Raw genomic sequence first — 24,330 nt, 5'->3', positions numbered from 1 at the left:
AGACAACTGGTATTTTCAGAAAGATCAACAATGGCAGACTATCTCCCACAATAAAAAGTTCCCTTTAATTTAGCAGAGGGCTATTAACTTTATACTGCTGCCTTATAATTAAAAGAAAAACACATTCAAATGGATATCAGAACTATGAGGTGAGTGCTTTTCACTCACCTCATAGTTCTAGCCGACCTGTGACAATGAGACTGTCACAGGTGACAATGAGGGAAACTGACAATGAGGGAAAAGCCCTTAACCCCATAGTTCTCCTTTAAAAAGTAATCAGGATGTCTGGTGAATGAATAAATGATTGTATTCAATCCCATAATATGACACCATAGCAATAATACATCTCCATGGGCATTAATGACTATTTGGGAAATAGCTTGGTATGCATTTTGTATGCAGCATTGAATACACTGTGCATTGTGATGACATGGCTCAGCAGTAGACATATCTAATGGGCATATCAAACCAAATGGGGGCCAGGTTTAATGGGAGAAAACTTGAACTATATAATCTAACACCATTCTTCTAAATTCAGAAAAATCATAACCCTTTATATGAAAAAATATATATATTTTTAGGCTGTCCTAACGTGAAATAATTTCACTATTTATTAATGTGTATTAATGTGTATCATCCTCTTTAGTATGCCCTAGCTGTAAACATATAAACCAGAAAACCAAAATCTCAGCTTCATGACGCAAGTGAATTTGTTACTGGTGTATATGGTGCTGTTAGTTAGGATGATGTAGTGGAGGAGGTGGCCATCGGCACAAAGGAAGTGATGAGTTTGCCTATTGAATATTAGCAGCTTTCCCAAGAAAGTAAAAGTGTTAATTTATTGCATTTATTGACTTCAGTTGCTTTACATTTTAAAGCCATATCTTGCTTCTCAGGTAGCCTTTTTTTATGAATGAAAAGTTTATTGATTCTGATTCCTTAAATAAGTGACATGACCAGGCAGGTGATTCACAAGCCCAATAATGCAATTTTTATCTCAGAAACTTTTAGAGGATCAGCGGAGACTTAAACGTGAGCAAGAAGAAGCTGATATTGCTGCTAGGAGGCACACTGGGATTGTCTCATCACACCACCAGTTTATCACTAATGAGCGGTTTGGAGACCTCCTCAATATAGACGATTCATCAAAGAGGAGATCTCGGTCTGAGGTCTGTTCTTGCTGACATTAGGCTGCTGCTTGGCCCAGATCCGTATTGTCCATGTTCATCCATTCACTGTAGCCAATCATTTATTGCCTAGAGTATGCCACCCATCCGCTTCTCCTTCATTTGCTTTTTATCTAATTTGGCTGGTAGAGGAAATCAGATCTCTAGAGCTTGCTATCTGCATGTTAGCTGGGGACTCAGGTGCTCATTGCATGCCAGTATGATCTATAGTTTGTTGCATAGATATTAGATGGTACATTTTTTGTTATGCTGGAAAATTATTTTTGCCTTATCAAGTAGGCAATGCATGTTTCATCTTATAATCAACTACTAACCAACCTTTGAAATACATGTAATTATTTTAAACCTGCTAAAAACGTCATCTGTGTATTAGACTAATCAAACCTTACCTACTATTCTGCTATATTTTATTACAAGCCGCTATATTTTAATTTGTTGTGTAATGTAAAAGATAACTGGGTTTAATGTGTTAATGCCCAGGATGCTTTTAAAGTGAAACATGTTTCTGTTGCCTATATCAACTTGAGAGGATTTAAAAACGATAGCTGGAAGCTGATTGGTTGCAAAGCACAAAAAATGCATTTTACCTTCAGACACTTTTAAGGTCCAGCTGTTGCAATGCCCTATTTATGTTGCTTTGTCTGTATTAGTATGTTGCTGTATTTGGGAAAATGAAAATAATGAGACTATCGGGAAATAACAAATTGTTCTGTTTCAAAAAATGTGCAGAGCATACATTTAATTCAATTAAAAATATTGACTCTGTACGATGTAATAACATGTGACACATCAGAATATGATCATTATTCTTTACATGTACAGTCTCCATGTTTTCTAAAAACATTCTCACCTTAATGCTTCATACTAATACCATGGCTATTAAAAGCTATTATAGCAGCCAAGTGGCAACCCTATTACTCTACAATCTAATAATGACCCAGTTATCTATAATTTACTCAACTCATTCAAATATAAATGAGTCTCAGGACAAAGAGGAAAGCATCATTTGTTGTGGCATGCTGTATTAACATAGTGCGGATTTGTTAATAGTGGGCACAGGTGATGTCTGCTATTATGAAGTGTTCATTTGGCTCTAATTACATCATCTGCTTTACTAAGATAAAAAGAAGAAAAAAAAACTAATACACCTTGGGTTTCTAAAGAATGATTAGTAATTCGGAATTTTCATAACCTCTATATTACAATTACTTATTTAAGGAAACCTATCGGGAAAGAATGATAGGAGTTGTGGTCACTGGCTTATTTTAAAGGTGCAAGCTGCGGGGCTGTCATCCTTATCCTTAACCTGGAACAAGTATGGAAGCCAGGTGTTCTGACACATCCCTGGCTGCATACCTGTGCTAAGGATGACAGATGTGAAACTTGTAAAAGTCAGCAGCTCCCATATTCTGTCCTATTCCAATCAGATTATATATATATATTCTTAATTATCAATTAATGATGCTTTCCCTGCAATTGAATAATATGTTCTAATTATGTTTTATTTTTTATCATTTAGTCCTCAGGAGTTGAATTAAGTTGAGTGTTTTGTTACAGTATGTTTCTATGGTTTGATTTGGTTTGGTATGTTTTATGGTTTAGTAACAGCCTGATAAGAAACTTTTTGAGAAAGATTTGGCGAGCATTGTTGATGACTCCTTATTCTAAAAATGCTCATTGTTTGGCTGTCATGCTGACCCTATGGCTGCAGTACTATGGGTCTCTGACCCAGAATAAATATGTAGATGAGAAATACTGACTCTTTCATGTCCAAGACTCACAAAGTAATGAAGTCAGCTAAGAAGCAGAACAGCCCAGCAACTATCATTTTCAGAATGGTGTCAGGAATAGAAAACCCTATTTTTTTGTCCATGAAAGGTTTACATTAAAACGTGTGTAAATCCAAAGTCTATTTTTAAGTATGTTTGGAAAGATTTCTCACCGTATAAAGTATTTAATTTATTTGTGAATCTGTTGCACAATTCCTTACTCGGAGATGCTGCCAGAAGAAGAATTTCCTGTTGTAGGCAACACTAAGCTATTGCTTCACAATTAGTAGTAGTCAGCTTGCCGTGTGAGCTCCCTCAGTTGGCTGTTGGGCTGCCTATCCGGTCTATCAGATAGGCAGTCTAACAACCAACTGGAGGAGTTTGCATGGCAGACTGACAACACTGCTGCCAACTGAGAGGCAGTGGATGAGTATTGTCAGCCTGCAACAGGAAGTGATGTTATTGGCAGGATCTCCAGGTAAGAAAACTATATACATAGAGGCATGGTACCAAGCATACTGAAAAATAGATTCAGGGTTTATATATGCCTTAATTGCAGCACTTTTAACCCTACACTTTATAGGAAAGTTTCCCTTCTAGCTTCCTTTTTTTTCCAAGTGCAGCTGTGGAATTCTTTCTGTATAACACTGGTATTCATTATATGTATCCCAGAAACTGAGATGCACTTTGCTGCTTTTCTTGTCATGAAGTTAAAAGAGCAGTATTAAAAAATAGTTATTAATAATTCATATTATCTGTGATTTTCTCATGTCCAGCGGCTGGCGCAGAGTCTGTGCTGTTCTAGACAAGTCTAGTTAGATGGAATGTCTTTAAGCAAGGCACTATGACTTTAGTATGTAAATTCGACAGATTAAAGTGTTGTTCTGCATAATATGTTCTATTAATTATCACTAGAAAGTATTAACAGCAAGTCTAACTAAAATATCTCATGTGCTACATGCTGCATAATACTTTAATAAGTCATCAATATTCTATGAGCTGTGTCCCAGATGAGGGCAATTAATTCAGATTTGTATTCCATTCTATACTAAGAACTTCATTTGGTTAGAAGAAACCAACTAATTCAACTCATTGTGGACTATACATGTAACATTTACATTTTCTTCATCTGTGTTCAGCAGTTCTTTGTAAAATAATGACAGCATTATCTGTTAAAATGACTCTTTCATGTCTATGTTTAGATGACACAAGCCAGAGCAAAGTTTGATTTCAAAGCACAGTCTCCAAAGTAAGTGACCTAATAATACTTTCTTGATTTTTTTTCTTTAACCCTTGCTGACACATGGTAAAGTGCACTAAACCCCTCAAAACATTTCATATTTTCTTGAAAGCAGAGACCCCGTAGAATAAAATGGTGGCAGTAGCACAAAACTTGTCAAATCTACCTTTTCAGTCAAAAATACACTCAAATTAATTTCTGTGCACAAACATAATATAATTCCAATTTTTTTAAGTAAAATATAAAATATGAGGCTGCGTCAAGTAAATAGATGCCAAATATTTCAAGTTGTAACATTGGAAGCCTCTGTGAAATGGTGAAAAGCTACATATACAAGATTGTCCATAAGTGCCAGCTTATCAGTTTAGCGTTAACAATTAATGATGGCCCTAGAATTATTGCTCACACCCTGGTGTGCATGGGCACAATTGTGCGCAATTGTGGCCCAAAGGCCGTATGCATACCATATGCTTGTTTTTTCATTTACAATATTAAAGCATATCCATAATGCTTGTTTTTTCATTTACTTTATTAATGTTGAAACTTTTTTGTAAACTTAGACTGTGCTCGATAAGTTACTTTCCTGTTTGACAGCTCTGAAACCAGAAATGCTCAGAACTGAGCGCTTCTGGGTTCATACTTCACGGGGGAGATCAGAAAACTGAGCAGTTGCATTTTGACAACCGCTCCTGCTATGTAATACATAGCAATTGTCCACTGTAATTTTGGCAGTCAGTAAATGCTGGTAATAGCTGCAGGTTGAGCAGCGACAGGGAAAAGGAAGCTGAACATAGAACATGCGTTTTAAAACATTTCTACAAAGTTTCTAGAATGTATTATGTTTAAGATCCTCAAGTGTTTAAAGTAGAGAGGAGACAAATGAGAACCCCTATCGGGTATTTATGGCAGCCAATGTCCCTGCTGGAAACACTCGCTCAATTCCTGTGTGGTTCATAAGGAAGTGAGTTGCAATTGTTTGGATTTTAAAGGTGCCAGGCACAAAACCACAAATTCATAAAATCAAATCAAATCTTGATTCAAAATACAGAAATGCAGACAGCACTTAAACCTGATATAGGATCTAACCCAACCTTCCTCTATCAAATCCCCTGTTCCTTCTGATCTAATATCTATGGGCACGTTCATTTGAATCACCCACTAGCTTGCTAGTGATATTATGTTGCAGAGAAATGGCAAAAGGAGGGAAACCTCCTCACTTGGCATAGTAATGGTAGATGCAAAATTAACAATATATCAAGGCCAGGCTTAAAGACCACCTTCAGCCTCAACCTTTTTTTTAAGTTTGGAAAAGAGATCGTAAAGGGTTGTACCTTTGCAAAGTATTTATTACTGTATATGTTCCCATTGGGGACATTTTTCCCTTTTTCTTATCTTACCTTACACTGAAATGGCAAGCTGGCTCAGACAACCTCATGGATATATACATATTCAATTTTCTCTACACTTTTCATATACATTTGATTTTGCTGTGTAACTATTGTAATTAGTGTCTTGTCTTTTTACACACTCATACAGGGAGTTGTCACTCCAGAAAGGAGATGTAGTTTACATTTACAAACAAGTAGATCAGAACTGGTTTGAAGGAGAACATCATGGAAGGATGGGAATCTTTCCTATTTCATATATTGAGGTATATATGGCTCATATAACAATATGGCAAAAAAGAAGTATTTTTCTTTATCGTGGGCTGAATATTTTGATTTTATTATAGATGTTGCCACAAACTGAGAAAGTACAGCCACGGAAGGCTTCACCAGTGCAAGTTTTGGAATACGGTGATGCTGCTGCCAAGTTCAGCTTTAATGGGGATACAGCTGTGGAAATGTCATTTAAGAAGGTAGTAAACATTAAAGTGGATCTTTGACTGCCATGATCATTGTGCATGTTGCCTTTGCTGTCAAACAGCCATAATAAAAATGTTCCATGGTAGATTCCCAGGATTTCATCGATGTCCTCACCATGGAAGTTCTAGACTTTTATTTGTAATAAGTAAGAATACCTTACTTTTGTGTTCTTAAGAATCTTAGATTTAGAAAACATTTTCTTTTCTTCAAGGGGGAAAGGATAACACTGATTCGCAGAGTGGATGAAAACTGGTATGAAGGGAAGATATCTGGTACCGGCCGCCAAGGTATATTTCCAATAACATATGTAGATGTACTCAAGAGGCCGCGTGTGAAGAACGCACCAGATTACATGGACCTTCCATTAACATATTCACCAAACAGAAGCACAAGTGCGTCCCCACAGGTATGTGCCTGCTGTGCATTATTCCATGTATCATCCTATTTACTAGAAAATGTGCATTTCAGTTGCAACTTTTCACAGTCCTGTGCTTAAAGCCCAGCTCCTTTTTAGCTTTGAATATAATATAGAAGAGTTACAGCTTCTGTCAACTTATTTACTGCAATCTGAGTCCCTGTTTAGGAGATTTCTTCTTACTTTCATGTAAATGACAGATGCCAAATAGGACAGGAAATCCATCCAGTGGGGACACAGGCAGACATAAAACAACTTTTTTTATAGTGTGAGGAATTATATCATTGCTGTCTGAAGCTCCATAAGATAGATTTCCCCTTACTTCCTGCCCAGGCGATGGGTTTCAGGTAGAAAAGAAAGTAAAGGAAAATCTCTCCAGCAGAGATCCTGGCAGAATTGAAGACCTGACAGAGGTTGTAACTCTTCCTCACTTCATCCAAAACTAAAAAATGACTTGGCTGGAGTTGGGTTTAAATTGTCAAAAAATTATTGAAACCAGCAGCAAAATCTGTGCCACATTTTATGTTCCATCCGCAGAGTGCGGGTGTTTCTCTCTCACACCACTGCTACTGTGACTGACCTTTGGGATAATTCATACTGGTGTGGGCACAATGATGGTATATATGGATCTGAGTTATGTTGTGAGAGCTTGGGATGCAATTATAGGGGGTCTTTTTGCGGGGGGCCCAGACTTTTCACAATAATAGAAACAAAAGGGTGAAGACTTTACTACAGTGAAGGTCTTAAAAAGATTGTATACAATACACAAGGAATATATCTTGATAGATAACGTACCATTTGGGCCTATATTATTATATTTATTTATTTTCACTACTGTGTGTATATTATTCAATGTATTATAAATGGTAGGTAGGCATAGTCATATATCCAATAAGATAAATATAATAGCAGGACATCTATATATTAAGTCATATTTTATAATTTCAGATATTCATTTGTATGAGTGATATTTCCATGACATCTCCTCATCTTTTTTGTTTTCTTTATCTGTTTTCTCTATGAAGTCTCATGGTTATGCCAGGCCTCGTACCACCACTCCACCCCATGTTGCTCGCAGAGCTTTCTCTCCAGAAGTGCAGACTATTACATCTGAATGGATTTCTCTTACAATGGGTGTCTCCCGTAATAGTGGCTACTCTGCAACCCCTCCTCTTCCTCCCCTACCCGAAGCCACCCTGTGCTCCATAGACTACATAACCCCATCTGCAGCTGCAAGCCCAACTTTCTCCTTAACCCCTTCTGTCAGCCTGCACTATGGCAATCAGTCTGGTAGATCTACCCCAAACTCTGCCCTGTCTTCTGTACCAACCTACTCCTCCCGGCCCCAGTCTTCCACTAGAATCAGTTATGTCATTTCTCCATATGGCGATGAGAAGTTCATGTGTTCCCCTTCCAGTTATGGATGCTCTCCTGTGCAGTCACAAAGACCACATGATTTCTTAATCTCAGAGCTTACTGATGTTTTGCGTAATCAGTGCAAAGCCAATAGTGATGGTGGCTCAATAGTCAATGGTGAGAATGACTGTTGTAAGCAACCTGTTTTTAAGACCGTAGACAACCAGTCAAGTGTAAACATTTGTGCAGAACCAGACTCTAAGATGCATATTGATCCCTATGAGGAGAAGCAGTTATGTAAAGAACTCCTTAGCTTTGTCAGTAATAACCAAGATGATGGGAAGAGAGCTCAGGGCAGTCCCATTAAGGTACATACTGCATGTGTGTGCTCTCTCAGCTCGTGTGCATCAAGACTAAAGTGTGATGAGCTGTGTTGTAAAACAGAAGTCATACATTCCCCTTCCTAACTTTAACTTTTTCTTGCCTATGTTATAGGTGACTAATTTTTTTTCTAGCTTGAAAACTGACATTTGTGCGTTTTATTAATACATTTTCTTTACTAATGCTACTGTATGTTCTAATGGATGGCCCATTCACATACATGACTGTGCACATGTTAAAAGGCATATAAGTACAATATACTTTATATTAACCTATCCAATTTCAACAATGTGAAGTTCATGAATAGCAAAATATATGAATGTTAACCTGGTGCACATGGATCTCTTGTTCAGGCTTTTACATTCAGAGCTCTTTCGTGTAAAACAAATGACATCTTCCCTGATGCTCCCATGTTTGATAAAGTTACTCATATACACTGAGTGGCCAGTTTATTATGACAACCTGACGTTTGTAGGCAAATTAGCTATAATTTCACGTTGAAGTTGCTAGAGGGCCAGACCATTATAAATAGGGAAGCAGGTTGTTTACCACGACAGTAGAAGGATTTTTTTCTGAAGATATGGGTAAACAACGCGATTTAACAGCCTTTGAACGTGGGATGATTGTTGGCGCTCGGAGCCATGGAGTGAGTACCAGCAAAACAGCAGAATTAATTAAACGTTCAAGAGGGGCTGATTGTTAAAGTGTTTAAAGACTGGACTGTCAGCCGAAAATCTGGGTCTGAACGTGCGAATTGTGGCCATCAGTGACTAGTCAATGTTAGGGCAGAACGCAGAGTGGCAAGACTGGTACAAGACAACAGAAGTGCAACAGTGCAGTGTCAGATTCCTCGCATCACCTTTCAACATCTCGTGGAGTCACGAGGCGGCCCAACAAAGTCATCTCGTGGAGTTCTCGTGGCCCAACGAAGTACTGATGGGGTGGTCATAATAATCTGGCCACTCAGTGTATAAAGAATACCTCACCATAAAACAAAAAGGAGCTGCAATCTAAAAAAAAAAAAACTAACCTGAGTGAATTGAAATAAAATCATAAGTTGTATTTGTCAGATGGACCACAGCCATCTTCCACATCTGCACTCTACTTTGGATCAATGGGTTGTCCAATGGTACCAAAGACCTTCTAGACTTACTTAATATACCATTCTAACAAAGTATAAGGTTATGGACTGGATTGATATCAGGGTTGTTGAACTTATTCATCCCCCTGTGGTAAAAGAGGAGTGGGGGGGGGGGTGACTTTTGTCAGATGGATTGTTTGCAAATGTGAGACCACATCTGCTGTCTGCGGCCACCTTCTCATCAGTGGGAATTTCCGAACCAGGCCTGCTAACAAAACTACCTTATTACCTGGTGAGAAAAGTTATATTCTGTTTAGAATTTAACACTTTAGGCTCCAGTCTCACGCTGGCATTTACTTGTTTTGATAACTTTTTAACATGTTGAACATTTCTACATGTGATGAGCTTTTTCAATTCTTGCCTATGATCATTGTTGTCCTAAAAGAAGATCCTTACATTACCCAGTTGTCATAGGCAATGCTTGGATCTGTTGCACTGCTTGTGATGATTGATCTTTGAGGTATTATTATGTGCTCCATGGGAGCAGTTTACAGTGACACATGTTGGAAGCCTGATTTTGACATCCTTGTGTACCAGTTCCCAAAAAATATCAAACTCTCTACTGGTGGCCATAGACATGAGATGATGATCCTGTTTATTTTTGTCAGAAAATGATTGCATGTCTGTGTGTGCTATCTGAGAGATCAGTGCAGATAACTCTTGGATACATTTCTTTGGGGAACAATAGATCAAGTGGCTTGGTTTAGCCTAGTGATCATTATTGTACTCTCAACATTAGGTTGCCACCAAGAGTGTCTGCACAGTGCTTAACCCTGTAAGCTTGGCTAATACAGGTGGCCAATGAACATTTTCCAGAATGCCATCTCATGCCAATGTGCACTTTAACTGGAGTGTTTCCCCTTACATTATGTAGTCTACCCACTTTAAAGCTCCGCACATGAAGGCAATAAGGTCATTGTGTGAATGAGGCACTTCTATGCAATACACCCATTCAGCACACAGTGCAGATATACATCTTGAACCCAATATTTTTAAAGTAATGTTTTCAGTTCATTAAAAACCTGAAATGATTCCTAGTGAACTGATAGGAAAAAAAGCAATATGATGCATGTTGTGAGTTGTGCTGTGTGTCAAGGAATGTGCTGTACGCTATGCTAGTTGTTTAATAACAGGGAAAAATATACTAATCTTCTCTCCTGCCAACTCTACCTGATAAGCTTTCTTTCCTTTGAAGATCACAGACACAATCCCACTATCTTCACCTGTCTATCCTTCTGCATTGTCCTCTTGTCCTGTCACAAATCAGCCACTTCCCAGAATTAGAGGCAGGGTCAGTGTGTCGCAGGTAACTCTCACTGGAAGTTTTGGCTGAAATCAGCTACCAGCTTGTGTCCTGCACCTTGTATAAATTCCTGCTATCAATCTGCATGCAATCCTTAACACTGACTGCCACGCATCATGAATGGGCATGTGTGACTTTGCAAGAATAGAAAGCATTGGTTTTGAGTTTCTAGGCAAAATGAAAATCATTAGCAAGTCTGTGTCTATGGCAAAACAATTATACCTGTGTTTTATTATTTTTTTCTGAAGAATACCATGCATTGTATCCTGTAGCAAGCTTTGACTTGCCTTGTATCCTCTGGAAAACACTGGAGAGGTACTGTAGATCCCAATCATGAACTGCAGAGACCCATAGCAAATAAACCAATATCCTTTTACTACAGTGAAAAAATTGAATGATACGTGCTGATTGGTTGCTGTAGGACAGTGCAACTTAATTCTAGGAGACACTGACTGCTTGGTGTAATCTTGGTACTGGAAACCTAAAGAGAGTTTAGAAGCTGGCATGCGATTCTAGATACCATTGTCAGCCCAAAACCAAAATCTAAATGTAGTTGGACTTTAAATAGCGTGGAAAGAGTTGTAGTTTGGCCTGTTGCGGTCAGTGCAAGTTGCCCATTAATTCTTGCCTTATTTAGGACCAAATCCACTCTAAGTAAGTGAATACTGACATTTAAATTCCTAAGAACTCTGTTTTCAGAAATCCCTACAACAATTAATATACTTCTATCAAGTGTCACAATCGTTACTAAGTGTCACACTGGCCTGATGATTATTGCAGCATAATCAAATAATTGAGTCAAGTTCTGAGATAGCAGAGGCTTTATTATAGCCTTGTAGGAGGGGACAGAGACACTGACTGCTTTGGTGTAATCTTGGTGCTGAAAATGTAAAGAGAGATTAGAAACTGGTAGGTGATGCTAGCTACCACTGTCAACTCAAAACCAATATATAAAGCTAGTTTCACACCTAGGTGTCTGCAGTTTTCACGCATTTTGCGTGCTTTTTTTGCACAGTTTTGTGTGTTTTTGCTTTTTAAAATGCGCGTTATAGCGTGTTTCTCCCTGTATAGAGATGTACAGGCGTCCAATGAGAAGCAAAAACAGCCATGAGCTATGTTCTTGTATGCTGAGCCAGGAGCCAGCAAAGAGTTTCTAGATTTCTGTTTATCATACACTGGTATTTTGAAGCATAGGTACAGTTAACTTTCATCTGCCACATAAGAGAAAGCATTGTGTGAGATAAGATTATTGAGACTAGGCGGACATTTTCATTCTAGGTAAGGCATTGGTCCATCTATGGTCCACCTTAGACTGTAGTAGTGGAGGCTAGTCTGCTTATGGCCAGAAGTCATCCACCTTATTACTATGGATAGTATAAAATGTCTTTATCCATTGTATCTGGTATCTCATTGCTTGAGGGACCTCAATTTATGTGACTGTAGAATTGAAAAGGTGAAATAAAATACCAGCTTCCATTCATATCTGGACATCCCTACTGATTAGTAAACTTATGCTAGTGATGGACTGCACACCTCTAACAGCACATTAAATTGATAGTTGCAAAAGATGCTACATAAGAAATTGTAAATGACTTACCTAAATAACAAAAAAACATGTATTATATATACAGCAAATATTTTGTTAGGATGGTATAACAAATTTATTTTAACAATCCAGTAAAAGTTGTGAAGATCTAGTAAGCCCCAACTATATTGTACCTTTAATTTATCTGCTGCACGTCAGTCATTTTGGTTACTTTGGTTCGTACCTCAACTCTTTGTGCTGCCGTAATGAAAAAGGAAGTGCGCCTTTTTGACACCAGTCAGCAAAAGGCATGCACAGATAGCAAGTATACAGATGAACTTGTGTTCCTGATGCATTCTCACTAGATACCAGCCATGCTGTTATTGACAATACCACCTTTTGCATAAGTGTTGTTATTATATCTTTTAATTAAATTGTTCTTTAGTTTTACTGTGACACTTTGCTAGCACAAGCTCAAGGATGAAGCGAAAAGGCCCAGTCAACATAACATGTTCATTCTAAGATTAGGTCTTAGGTTACATAATCCTTAGATAAGTGGCCCCACATTCCATGTTCACTTAATTTGCCTTCTTTTTGTGTATATTTTATCACATTGTACAGAGTGAAATGGTAAAAGGTCATGCCTTAATAGACCATTACTGAATATGGTCAATATCCTGTTTCTCATGCATCTGTGCATGTATTCGTAACTGTTGTAGAGGCAGCTAAAAATCAGCTGGCCGTGCCCATCTACTATATTTCCACTTTCTGCTGGCCATAATTTTATGAGTATATGACCCCATTGGTTTGGGCGAATTACAGAATGTGATGTGTTTTCACATGTAGATGGACTTAAGAATAAAGGTATATCATATATAATATTTAGGACTTGCGGGATGTAGAAGATCTGCAGTTATATATAACAGAGCTAACCTTTTAGATGGCAGCAGATAGCAATTACATTTGTTCTTGGTTAATCAAGAACCATGGCTGTTGTAGCTTCATAATAATACTGCACAGAGCAGTAATGTGCTGTAACCCACTATGATCAATCAAATACCAGCATTTAACAGTTTATTGAAGTCAGGCCAAGAAAAGGTGGGTTCTGACTGGCTGATAGCTAAGGCTTACTGGAGTTTGTTTCTAGTCGTATTAATATATTGCTATTCTCTACATAAAACTAGTGACTGGTGCCCACTAATAAATAAAGATTCTCAGTGGGTGTTTGTTGTTTTCTCGCATGGAAGATATACAATTAGTTTTTTGTGCAAAACGAAGGCGTACTCACCATGTGTTTGTACAAAAACCCAGCATGGCTTTTGGCAGTTGCTCTGTGATATTGTCATCTGTTTGTTGTGCATTCATTCCTCATCCCATTCTCATTTTGTTATTGTTTTTTTTTTACGTCATCTCATTAGCCTTGCAGATCTGATGATGAACAAACACTGACATCTAAAAGTCCAGTAATGCTTACAGACTCCCCGGTTAATACCCTGAAATCAAATTCTGTTGTGGTAAGCCCATACATATTACTTTTGTTTCACTATCTCTAAACAGATCTCCCAAAAAATCCTTCTGCTTTCCCTTTGCTATAAAGTCTAAGATTATTTCCTCCAGTAAAGAGATGCAAAGCTTGCGTAAAAACAGACCATGAATTTTGCTATTTTTTAGATATGAAGCTTGAATCTCAAAAAGTATATAAAAATTCTACATATTTTGAATATTATAAATATAATATCTAAATTTGTGTGTAGGTAATAAAAAGCATAATTATAATGAAACTGAAAAAGGAACAATAGCTCTGCCAGGTAAAACAAAGGTTTATGTATTGAAAATGTTAATAAGAATACTTTTATTAAATGATGGCTGATTAAGACTCAGCAGCCCACAAACGTGGTAGAACCATATTTATACAATTGAAAGATTCAGTAGTATATTATAGTATATATTATGCTAAGGGTCCTGTGATACACAATACTCTTTACAAGAAGCTGTGAGTTAGGACCATGTCTGCTCTATATGTACCTTTCAGGGAAATCAAAACAGTTTCAGATATGGCCCACAGGACCCACCAGATCTTGGACTATCCAATAATGTTTGCATTCATTTTATTTTTATACATATTTTCATTTCATTGTCTTATTACATAGTGTGTGACCTTTGCATTTTTTTATCTATACATGCACATTTCTTTGTTCTTCACATGTTTACACAAATATTATGCAAATCTAAAGAGTTTAGATCTGAATAGACATTAGGTTACTGCACCAGTTGTAATGCTCAGGACTGTTCTTGTACTCTTTATTAGTTTAGTTAAGCCATTCTTTAGAATAAGGTTTAACAGGTGTATTTTGAAGCAGGCCTGTGCTAAAGTATACTAGCAGTTGTATAGTAATGCAGGTTTTCTACCTTTCATTGCCTAAGTCCATTGCAGTGAATGATGAAATATTTGCAACTTGTATAAAATTATAAAAGGGTAAGGCTCAATTATCATAAAAGATCATTAAAGAGACATCCACATGCAAGCATTTCTACAAATATCTTGCAAAAAATCCAAACGAGTATGAAAATAGTTTAACATGAATAGGCAGAAAGATTATGGATATAATCACCCTTGCTTAAGTGCTACTGGGAAAATATTCACAGAATTGCCACCACCTATACTGTATATCTCCATCCAGCTCAGTAACTTCAATGGTGAACACCAGTATCCCTGCCTGGTTATTTATTGATATATAAAGAGCAAAAGATATCTGAGGTGTCTTCAGTATAGCATAAATCACAGAGGAAGCAGTGTATAGCAATGTGCAGAGTAGGCTGCATATATAATGTAAAGCTAATCTGAGCCGTGAGCTGAAAACAGACCACAAGAATATTATTAAAGTAACATTGGCTTACAAAATTTTAAGATAGTTTAACATTTTTCCTATTTACTAGTTTTTTCTTAATTTCAGTTGTTTTCCATTTTAAACATAGCTTGCATCTATTTCTATATAGAGGTCCTCCTAGAAGATGCTATTATATTAGTATGGAGATCCTCTTCTCTTCCAGGTGTCGGAATACAATATATTATAAACATGTATATAATATATTACACAAAACTGGTATACAAATGTTTTGTAGGATACTGTCAGGTATTATTGTACATTCACTACAAAAATGGGGCATTTCCCTAGATTTCATACTGGAACCTAAAATGTAGTGTTTGTAATATAGAGAGAACACTAACTATGTATGCCTTTTTATTCAGGCTTTCAGTATATCAATTGGAAAATACAAGGTAAACATACTGTAGTGTAGATTGTGGTAGAACATGGGTAATTGAGCCTGAATCCTATATCACTTGTACACTGTGCAGTGTTCGATGTGCCTAGAGAACCTTCCCCTGTAGCAAAGCATGCCTGGGAATGATATTCAGATGTTGTCAATTGTGATATTAACACAGATGGTTGGATGAAATTAGAGAATGTAAATATCTGAAAGCAATTTCAGGTCACATTGCTGACACCATATGCAGATAGATATGCAGGCAGATTAATTTTATATAAATATACAATAGAAAATACTACCTCATTGTGATTAACAGAAATCACCAGGTTCTATGAACAATCTAACTGAGGGAAGGGAGTTAAAACAAGGAAGGAGCCAAGACAAAAAGCGATACTGTGCCATCATTGAATGTGGGAAAACAGGAGTCCATATCTGCTGTAGAAATCATGTTCTCTCAACAGCTGTTGGACTGAAATTCACTTATGGATAATGTTTGAGATTCAAAGTATTGTCTGCCTTTTATGTGTGTCCCTGTAATCCAATAACCATTGCTAAATGTGTCCCTTATAATGTGCTTGATGATCACAGCAGCCCCAGCATATACTGAGCACAGGACCAGAGCTCACAGAATCTGAAAAGAGCTATGTGGTAAGAGATCGTTGATGCGCTGAATATAGACAGATCACTGGTGGCCTGGTTTGACTTCTATCTGTGTTTAACACGTGTGTCTTTTTGTTTCTTGGTAAAAACAATGTACACTCTCTTGCTACGCCTGCATTTTGAATCCTAACCCAATGCATGATAGAGCCAAGCTCACTGACATTTCTTTGCTAGAACAAGAGCATTGTCTAACGGCAACATGTTAACCGCATCAGGCTCTGCACTGCTGGTTTTGTGTATATCTGTACTAAATTCTACCTTCTTCTGTGTCTTGCCTGTCTTTTCCATGCTTTTCCCTGGAACTCTCCTACACTCCATGGATTTAATGGGATCTCCACTTCTCTTGTGCACTGGACTTATTTGATGCACTCTGGAATATCTCCATCTATTCCTATCTCTTTCTCTTGTTGACTGTCGACAGGAGGCGGTCTGCAATGAGATAATAAGCATTGCAGAGAAATCAGTCCGTTACTGCAGTACTATCTCTCACCCCTTTGACTATCGACACAAAGTGTCTTCTTATGACAATAAACAATGTTTAATCATTTCCCAGCAACCTCAAGCACAGCAAAGAAGAGAAAGCATAGAGAGGAGTCAGACGCCACAGGACACGTAAGTGACCAATAGCTTCACTTTCTTCCCATAGAATTTCTGGTTACTACAACTGTTGCTAATCTTTATATTTGAATGTCTGGACACAGAAGCTTGCCAGTGTTTGCCCAGTTCTGGCTTTTCCATGTTCGAAAGTTCGAGTTAGAACCGAACACGGGGGTGTTCGGCTCATCACTAATAGTTACTGAGAAATCCATTGATTCTGGTAGGTACTGTGTTCTGGAGCCAGAACGTTGTTTTTCATACTTCTGCTGTTCCCTATTGGTTACACAAAAGTGTGTTCTTGTCCCATTACAGTCCTCACCAGTGTATTAATCCCCAAAGTTTTGGGTGGGTGCAACAGTGTATGCGTATGGCGCCGGAAGTCAATCCATAAAAACAATGAAGCGTTCGCTGGCACTCCAAAGATCCATAAAGTCCTCTTTATTGGCATGACGGGCTAGATTTCACAGCGTATAGCAATGTTTCAGAACCCAATCTGGTTCCTTCCTCACAAGCACAGGAAGTGATGGGATGCTTCTGAAAAGGACAAAGGTGGCAGCTAAAGCACATTTATTAGTAGTTTATTGGAAGGGTTAGTAAATCTGTCAGGTTTTATTTTTATTTTGCTTTCTGTCTCCCCCTCACATCTGTTCCGCTGTATTTCCTGTCCTGGTGTTACTACCGTGTTTCCCCGAAAATAAGACAGACACTGTCTTATATTTTTTTTGGCTCAAAAAAACACACTAGGTCTTATTTTCGGGGTAGGTCTTATTTTTTTTAATGTACAACAATCCACACTTATTCATGTACAAAAATATCAGGGGCACCATACCTTTCCAAGAGCAATTTGCTAACCAATCACTGGCCTGTGACAGGAGCCGGCGCTATAGAGGAAGCATCAGCTTATGCGGCTCTGCTCCCTCCGGTGCCGCCTCGCTTCCTCTAGCGCTGGCTTTGTTGGTACCGCTGATTCTCTCCTGCGGCTCTTCAAGTTCCCCCTTATGCCACCACCGGCCCTGGGAATGGTCACAAATAGGTCTTATTTTCGGGGTAGGTCTTATATTTTAGCAATTCCCAAAAATAGTACTAGGTCTTATTTTCGGGGTAGGTCTTATTTTCAGGGAAACAGGGTAGGACAGAAAAAGAGGAGATCTTCTCCAACAGATATTCCTGGGAAGGCATACACTCTCTGTCAGTTTTTTTAATGTTGGCTTTGTTCCCAAATGGCGTGAGATTCCCAATAGGAAATATTTTAAATGGGGCACAAACAAAAACAAACATTGAATTTAAGTGAGGAAAGGTTGGACCTTATGACAATGCTTTTAGTGCTGACCTTTCTGTCCCATTGACGCATGCCACAATTTTTGTATTGGTGTCACAGGGAATGAAGGTGGGGGTAATCGCTCCAGTTGGGTCACAGGCAACAATACAAACTTAAGAGATATTCCGACTCCTACCCACTCTATTGAAAACTAAAATAAAAGTTGGTTGGAGTTGGACTTTAAGTAAAATATCAATGACCTTTCTGCAGGTGTTATCCAGCAGCAACCTCTGGCCTTTACTTACCTTAAGCTGACACTGGATTTCCTTCTCCTATTGTACATACCTGCGAGTGTTTCTGAATAGTGCTAGGAGAATCTCATTCAGCAGACACTTTAAAGTTGGCCATACACTGGTAGATTTTCAAACTAACGTTCATACGAAAAATCTTGTCAGAACATCCGATACTGCCATCAGAGACTTGATGAATGTCATTCAACATTTCGTTTGATTTAGCAAATGCATAGTTTCCCAAACGAAAACGACATTCACTGTTTTATTCATTCGAGAAGAAATTTCCATCCTGCTCCTTTTGATATTAGAAAATTTAACAAACATTTCTAAAATGCACTTTTTCAAACAAAATTTTGCTGGAGTATGGCCAATGTAATGCTTAAAGGAGAACTATGAGGTGAGTGATTTTCACTCAACCTCATAGTTTGAGTCGACATGTGACAATGAAACTGTCACAGGTCGGCTCAATAGATCGGGAAGTAAGCGAATACATACCGCCGCTTGCTCACTTCTCGATCCTGTCACTCACGGCTCCCTGCAGGGATTTCCCCCCCCTTGTCAATCACGCAGCTGGGTGGATCTCGACAGTAATGTTGGAGTCCGTCCCAGCTGCGGTATACTGAGCTTTGGGTCACGGGAGGACGCTAGTTTATGTCCTCCCATGACCCTGAGGAGAACTATAGGGAAAAACACTTACCCCATAATTGTTTAGTGTGGTGAGAACATTGTAACTTCTAGGTGTCGATTGATGTCAGGTTGGACGAACAGGGATCAATGTATGGTTCCCCTCTGACCTGGTCACAGCTATAATCCCCACTCTTATGCTTCTGAAATTAAATACAAATAACACATTCAAAATATCTGGAATATTACTGATTGCTCAGTATTTTGTTCACTATCATTTTGGTTCACTATCATACGTACTTACATTAACATGAGTTAAAAGGCACTGGCGACAGTGCCAGATAGAATGGAATTAAAGCTTCTGGGTACAGGAAATGCTAATGTGTATCATACAGCAATGTTCCATCATCTAAAGGTGGCTAAATAGAAATGCATGCCTTTTTTTTTGACAAAACACCACTGAAAAATTCCAGTTAATATTGATGTTTCATGTGATAAAGGGGCGTTGGGTCGATTAATGGAAACCTGTGCCAAGAAAAGTATGCAGGCAGCCGTTTCTGTGCTGATTCTGAAAATGCTAGTTGCCCAGTCAAGCTGATCCTCTGACTTTTTTTTTTGTTGATCCTCTGATTTTCTGATTTGGGACATGCATGCAGCCAGTCAGAACTCCATATTTGCATTTGCTCTAGATATGTGATTCAGGAAGTATTTGACCCATTAGATCAGCCCGACTGCCAGACAACTGCCATTTTCAGAAGGGCTCATCAATGGTACTCTCCATATTTCTCTCAGGACAGAATATGTACATACAGATTATGCATACAACATAAATATGAATGTCTATGTAGTGATCTATTTGATTATGCATAGTTTAGTAAAGACCCTCTTAATGTGGAGCATAGGCCAAAACGTTGACTACATCTGATGACATAAGCCTACATTAATTGTTTAGTACATTCTGATAACCATTATTAAAATCACTCGTGTAAAACTAGCACATTTTAGAAAATTATCTGTAAAGGGGAGAACCCCTGAATGTTGTTTTTTTTGTGTAACAGTGATTTTCAGCAAATGACCCCCCTGTCTTAGATGTCTAGCCAGAATTGTGGCTAGAGTAGACCAACAGCTGAATGATGTTTCGCATAAAAGGTCTTATAAACCATAATGAATGTATCTACTATTACCAATACATATTCAGTAGTGCCCAGTAATTCTGAAATGCCCTTGCACATTGTGTATGATTTGTTCTATTACTTTAGGATTGAAACATTGACATGCAATAACTTTTTTCTAATGACAGGTGAACAATGTTAACATAATTACAAATTTTTTCTTTAATGTGTTTATTATAGGTAGGGATGCACCGATGCTAGTATTGGTGCCGATAGCGAGTATTTGGGTGAATACTCATACTCGCCCAAATGCTCCGATAATTACCACCGATACCAGAGCTTTCCTCTGACCGGCAATGCCATGAGGAAACATGGAGCCGACTTACCGGCCAATCAGGAAGCCGGGCAGCGGGTAATGACACGCCGCCCGGCTCCCTGTTTGCCCGGGAAGGTGGCTCCATGCTAGCGGAAGTACCGGTATCTGTACCGGCGAGTGCTGATAGATAAATATCGGTACTTGTACTCCATACTGAAAAACCGTTATCCTTGCATCCCTAATTATAAGGTTTAGGATTATAACATTTTTTTTATAAATTATCTTCTAAAAATGATCTGTATGCCAACAGATCAAGCTGTTCAAACACTGGCCACTGGCTTCCAGGTGCAGTCATAATCTACACTACTGGATATTTGTATTCCAAGGTTCCAAAAAAATGTGCCATGAACTAACTGGTATATCATATAACCCAAGCCAGTCTTCTTCTCCTATTTAAAGAGTACAAGAATTCCTAGCTGCCTGAGACCTGTAATATTATTGGCCGGACATAGGAGTAATTTTTGTCCATACTAAGGAATATAGTTGGCACATTATCTGTGACAGTATGGCTGTGTATGGGAACCTTCATTCTGCCACAGATCACATTCTAGCTTTATTCTGTATAGAGTGCTAGGGGGCAAAGATCTCATTTTCAAAAATAGTAACCCTTAACAACCAGTCAGTCTGCTCAATCAGTACAAGATCAACACTGCTAGAATTTTATCTGAGTCCTGCTGACTTGACTGAAATTTGAGCTGTGGTTGGCTCTCTTGGCACCAGTCAATATGAAAAAAAGTTAATTTTTAAGTGACTTTTGTTGAAGGAGCTGTGTCAAAAATTGCTGGCCAAACAGTGACTGTCAGCTGCAGTAGGTATTCTGACAGGTATTAGGTGTTCTGTTGGTGGCTGTTAAAATAAAATAGCCCAGTTGGGAATATTTCACCATCCATGCTGTTTAGCGTGGCTGGGAAAATAATGAAAGAAATAGACTATAGCATAGCCAGCTTAGGTGATGGTCACTTAACTGCTATTGCTGAATTTCTGACTTCAATACTTTTAGTCACTGACCTGAATAAAGTAGACCGAAAAGGAAAGTCAGAAAAATATCAGAGATCCTTATCTGCATTCTCAAACTCAAAATATTGAGTCAAAAGAGTCGGCATAACACGCAGACAAATAGCATTTGCAGCAATGGTAGTCCCCATGTTTCTCTCAGTAATGGTTCCCTTTAAGAATTAGTACTTTGTTCCTTGCAACTTTTATTAAATATAATCGAGATTGTGTGCAAAGCACAGAAAGGGGACACAGATTCAACAACTGCAGTCCCTGATATATCTAACTAGCCTGTATAGTATATGACTTTATAAACTGCAAATTTGTGATGACACATGCTTCAGATGTAATTGCATGCCTTAGACTTGACCACACACTTTGCAGATTGAAATAAAACCTGGCCTAAAGGAATGCTCATATTTCATTCAGACATTTGATTGTTTTTCCGGGCAAGTTTATCATGTACACCACTTGTCGGATATCTCATTTTCCACATCAACAAAAGGCATGACGTCAACCAGCACCATATGCCCTTTGACTTACTGTATTTGTGCTATAGGAAATACCTCTTCAACCAATCATTATGTCATGTCTTTTCTTGGCTTCCTGTGCTGCTTCATATTTTCCATTAGCTATATAAGCAGAGGAAGAATGCGTGTCACTGAGCTGGGGAGATTAGAGGAGAGACTGCCTGGAAATGTCAGATATTCACACAGCTGCCCGAGGGAAGTTAAGATTAGTGCTTTGTCAAACGGCTACCCTTTATTGTAATGTATGTCACAGCTCAAACATGACATTCTGAGCCAGCTATTTGTGGAAGCCATGAATTAGGTTTCATTTGTGTTATTTAATGCATGCTGCACAGACCTGCACTATAAAGAACCTAAAATAAACTCAGAAGAGTAGCCGGGGGGGGGGAGGGGGCCAAAAAAATGTTTGCCCGGGGTCCAATCAATATTAAAGACCACCCTGAATTACATAAAATTCAGATTAAGGTAAATTGAGTGAACTTTTTGAATTCAACACAGTTGCTGTTTTTACTGCTTAGCATTATTAGTAGCTCACTAAAAACACCAATTAAAATTTCAGTTTAAATATATGCCATGTGTGCAAAGTCTTGCATTTTTCAACTTTCTTTAGCAGCCACAGCCTAAGTACACAGCCTAAGTAGAAAAGCTTGTTCCCTGCCAGCATGCTGTAGAGAAGGACCCTTATTTTGTGTGGAAGCAGTGGTCTCTCTACAAAAGTCCAACACGCCCCCTGCTGAGTGAGAGGTAGAGCTCTCCAATCAACAAGGCAGTACAAGCTTTGCTGATTATTGTGATGTTTGTCAGGCTCAGAAGGGGTGTATGTTGGACCTCTACAGAGAGTCATTTACTTCCACACAGAGAGCAAGGTCCTTCTCTTCAGCTCGCTTGCAGGGGACAGGCTTTTCTACGCAGACTGTTGCTGCTTCCTAAAGAAACTAAATTTAAGATGTTGCATCCTTTTTGTTTTGATGTTCAAGGTAATACCATAGAAAAAACATAAACTGAGTTTTGAATTTTGGCTTCTAACAAACAGAAAGTGGGGAGATGTTTATTCTCCAAGCTATTTCCTGCGTTCAAGGACATTTAGCTCATTAAATATGTTTTATGAAACAACTGTTTTTAAATAAAAAGATAAGTAGTAGGGCTGAAAAGGGTAAACCATTTAAAATGCATACATAACTATAAAAGTTATGGAGAAGGATCCAGTTCAGAAGTGCCCGGCCTCAACACAAACCACACTATTGGTTACATCCTGCCCATCCCTTGTCTACATTCCAGATACAGGGAGGAGAGGTCTGTGTCGGCATGGATATTATTTACTTAGAATCGGCCTGTGTTCTAAATGATTTAATTGTTTTAGCAAACACATAGCACTCACATTAAATTATTACATGTTTAAGAATTTTTATGAAACAATGTGGAATTTAACCTAAGACACATTTACTGTATCCCAGGGATGTAGCAATACTGTTGTTCAGATGCCTTCATATTCACTGGAGGCTGACAGTATTATTACTCATATTGTGTTTATAATAAAATTGGTTGTTTAATGACACTCCATTTCCTATCTTAAATTAACGTCACTTTTGTAATCAAATACGGGATGTTTTTTTTTTTATTTCTGTGGGTACACAGGTGGATTACTTACCAAATTATGCCCTTAAATATAGTTTGCTAATATTCTCTTCTGTGGAGGAACAATCTGGTCAGATTTTATAAAATGGGGAGCTCATCGCATAATTGGTGGTTTTTTCACCACTAAATGATCAATAGTCCTGTTGAATCCAACCAGTCGTGATGAAGAAATGATGAAAAGTCAAGATAGGTTTCTAGCCTACATCCATACACTGTGTCATCAAACCAGTTAGCCATATAAGTCCCTATATATGCATTTTATCAGGATCCTTTAAAGTGACACAAAACTCAGGAGTTAGATCTCAAAAATGCAATCAAGTACCTTAACTATTAACAAAAATGTATGTTTCTGTAGATCATCAAATCCTCTCTGAATTTTGTACTGATACTGTCCTTCCTTCTGGAGGGTGGCTACATTTGTTGTCCATAGTCCCTGTGTGTGTTCACCATGGTCCCACACAGGGATCATAGGGAAAAAAAGTAGCCACCATCCAGAAGGAAGGACAGTGTCAGCAGCAATTCAGAGATGATTTGAGGAACTACAGCCGAGTGATACACAAATAAGATACATTTTTGTTAATAGTTAAGTTACTTGAATGCATTTTTAAGATTTAACTCCTGAGTTAGGTGTCACTTTAAACCAGACCAAAAAATATGATGATGTCTTCCTTGCAAGGCAGGATTGGTATTTTGCTTTAGAATAAAACTGTATGTTGTCTGATAACCAAATGTGTCCACACACCTAAAATGACTATTACTTGATCTGGCTATTTACTTTAAAATTGGGAAATGATCACGTC

At 38.2% G+C, this 24,330-nt stretch overlaps 1 protein-coding gene across 1 annotated transcript in view; it reads left to right on the top strand.

The window, feature by feature from the left end:
- Positions 1 to 24,330, top strand: part of SORBS1 (sorbin and SH3 domain containing 1) — a 194,427-nt gene that overhangs the window by 163,787 nt on the left and 6,310 nt on the right. Inside the window, exons 26-33 of the mRNA XM_018564475.1 lie at positions 1,002 to 1,169; positions 4,159 to 4,205; positions 5,733 to 5,847; positions 5,929 to 6,054; positions 6,273 to 6,467; positions 13,601 to 13,696; positions 16,041 to 16,100; positions 16,666 to 16,724. Coding sequence (XP_018419977.1) covers positions 1,002 to 1,169; positions 4,159 to 4,205; positions 5,733 to 5,847; positions 5,929 to 6,054; positions 6,273 to 6,467; positions 13,601 to 13,696; positions 16,041 to 16,100; positions 16,666 to 16,724 — 866 coding nt within the window. The remainder of the gene's footprint in view (positions 1 to 1,001; positions 1,170 to 4,158; positions 4,206 to 5,732; positions 5,848 to 5,928; positions 6,055 to 6,272; positions 6,468 to 13,600; positions 13,697 to 16,040; positions 16,101 to 16,665; positions 16,725 to 24,330) is intronic.

Source organism: Nanorana parkeri, unplaced genomic scaffold (genome assembly GCF_000935625.1).
Source record: "Nanorana parkeri isolate BGI_ZX_2015 unplaced genomic scaffold, ASM93562v1 scaffold753, whole genome shotgun sequence".
NCBI lineage: Eukaryota > Metazoa > Chordata > Amphibia > Anura > Dicroglossidae > Nanorana > Nanorana parkeri.
The sequence above is the reverse complement of the archived record's forward strand: the minus strand, read 5'-3'. Positions and strand labels throughout refer to the sequence as shown.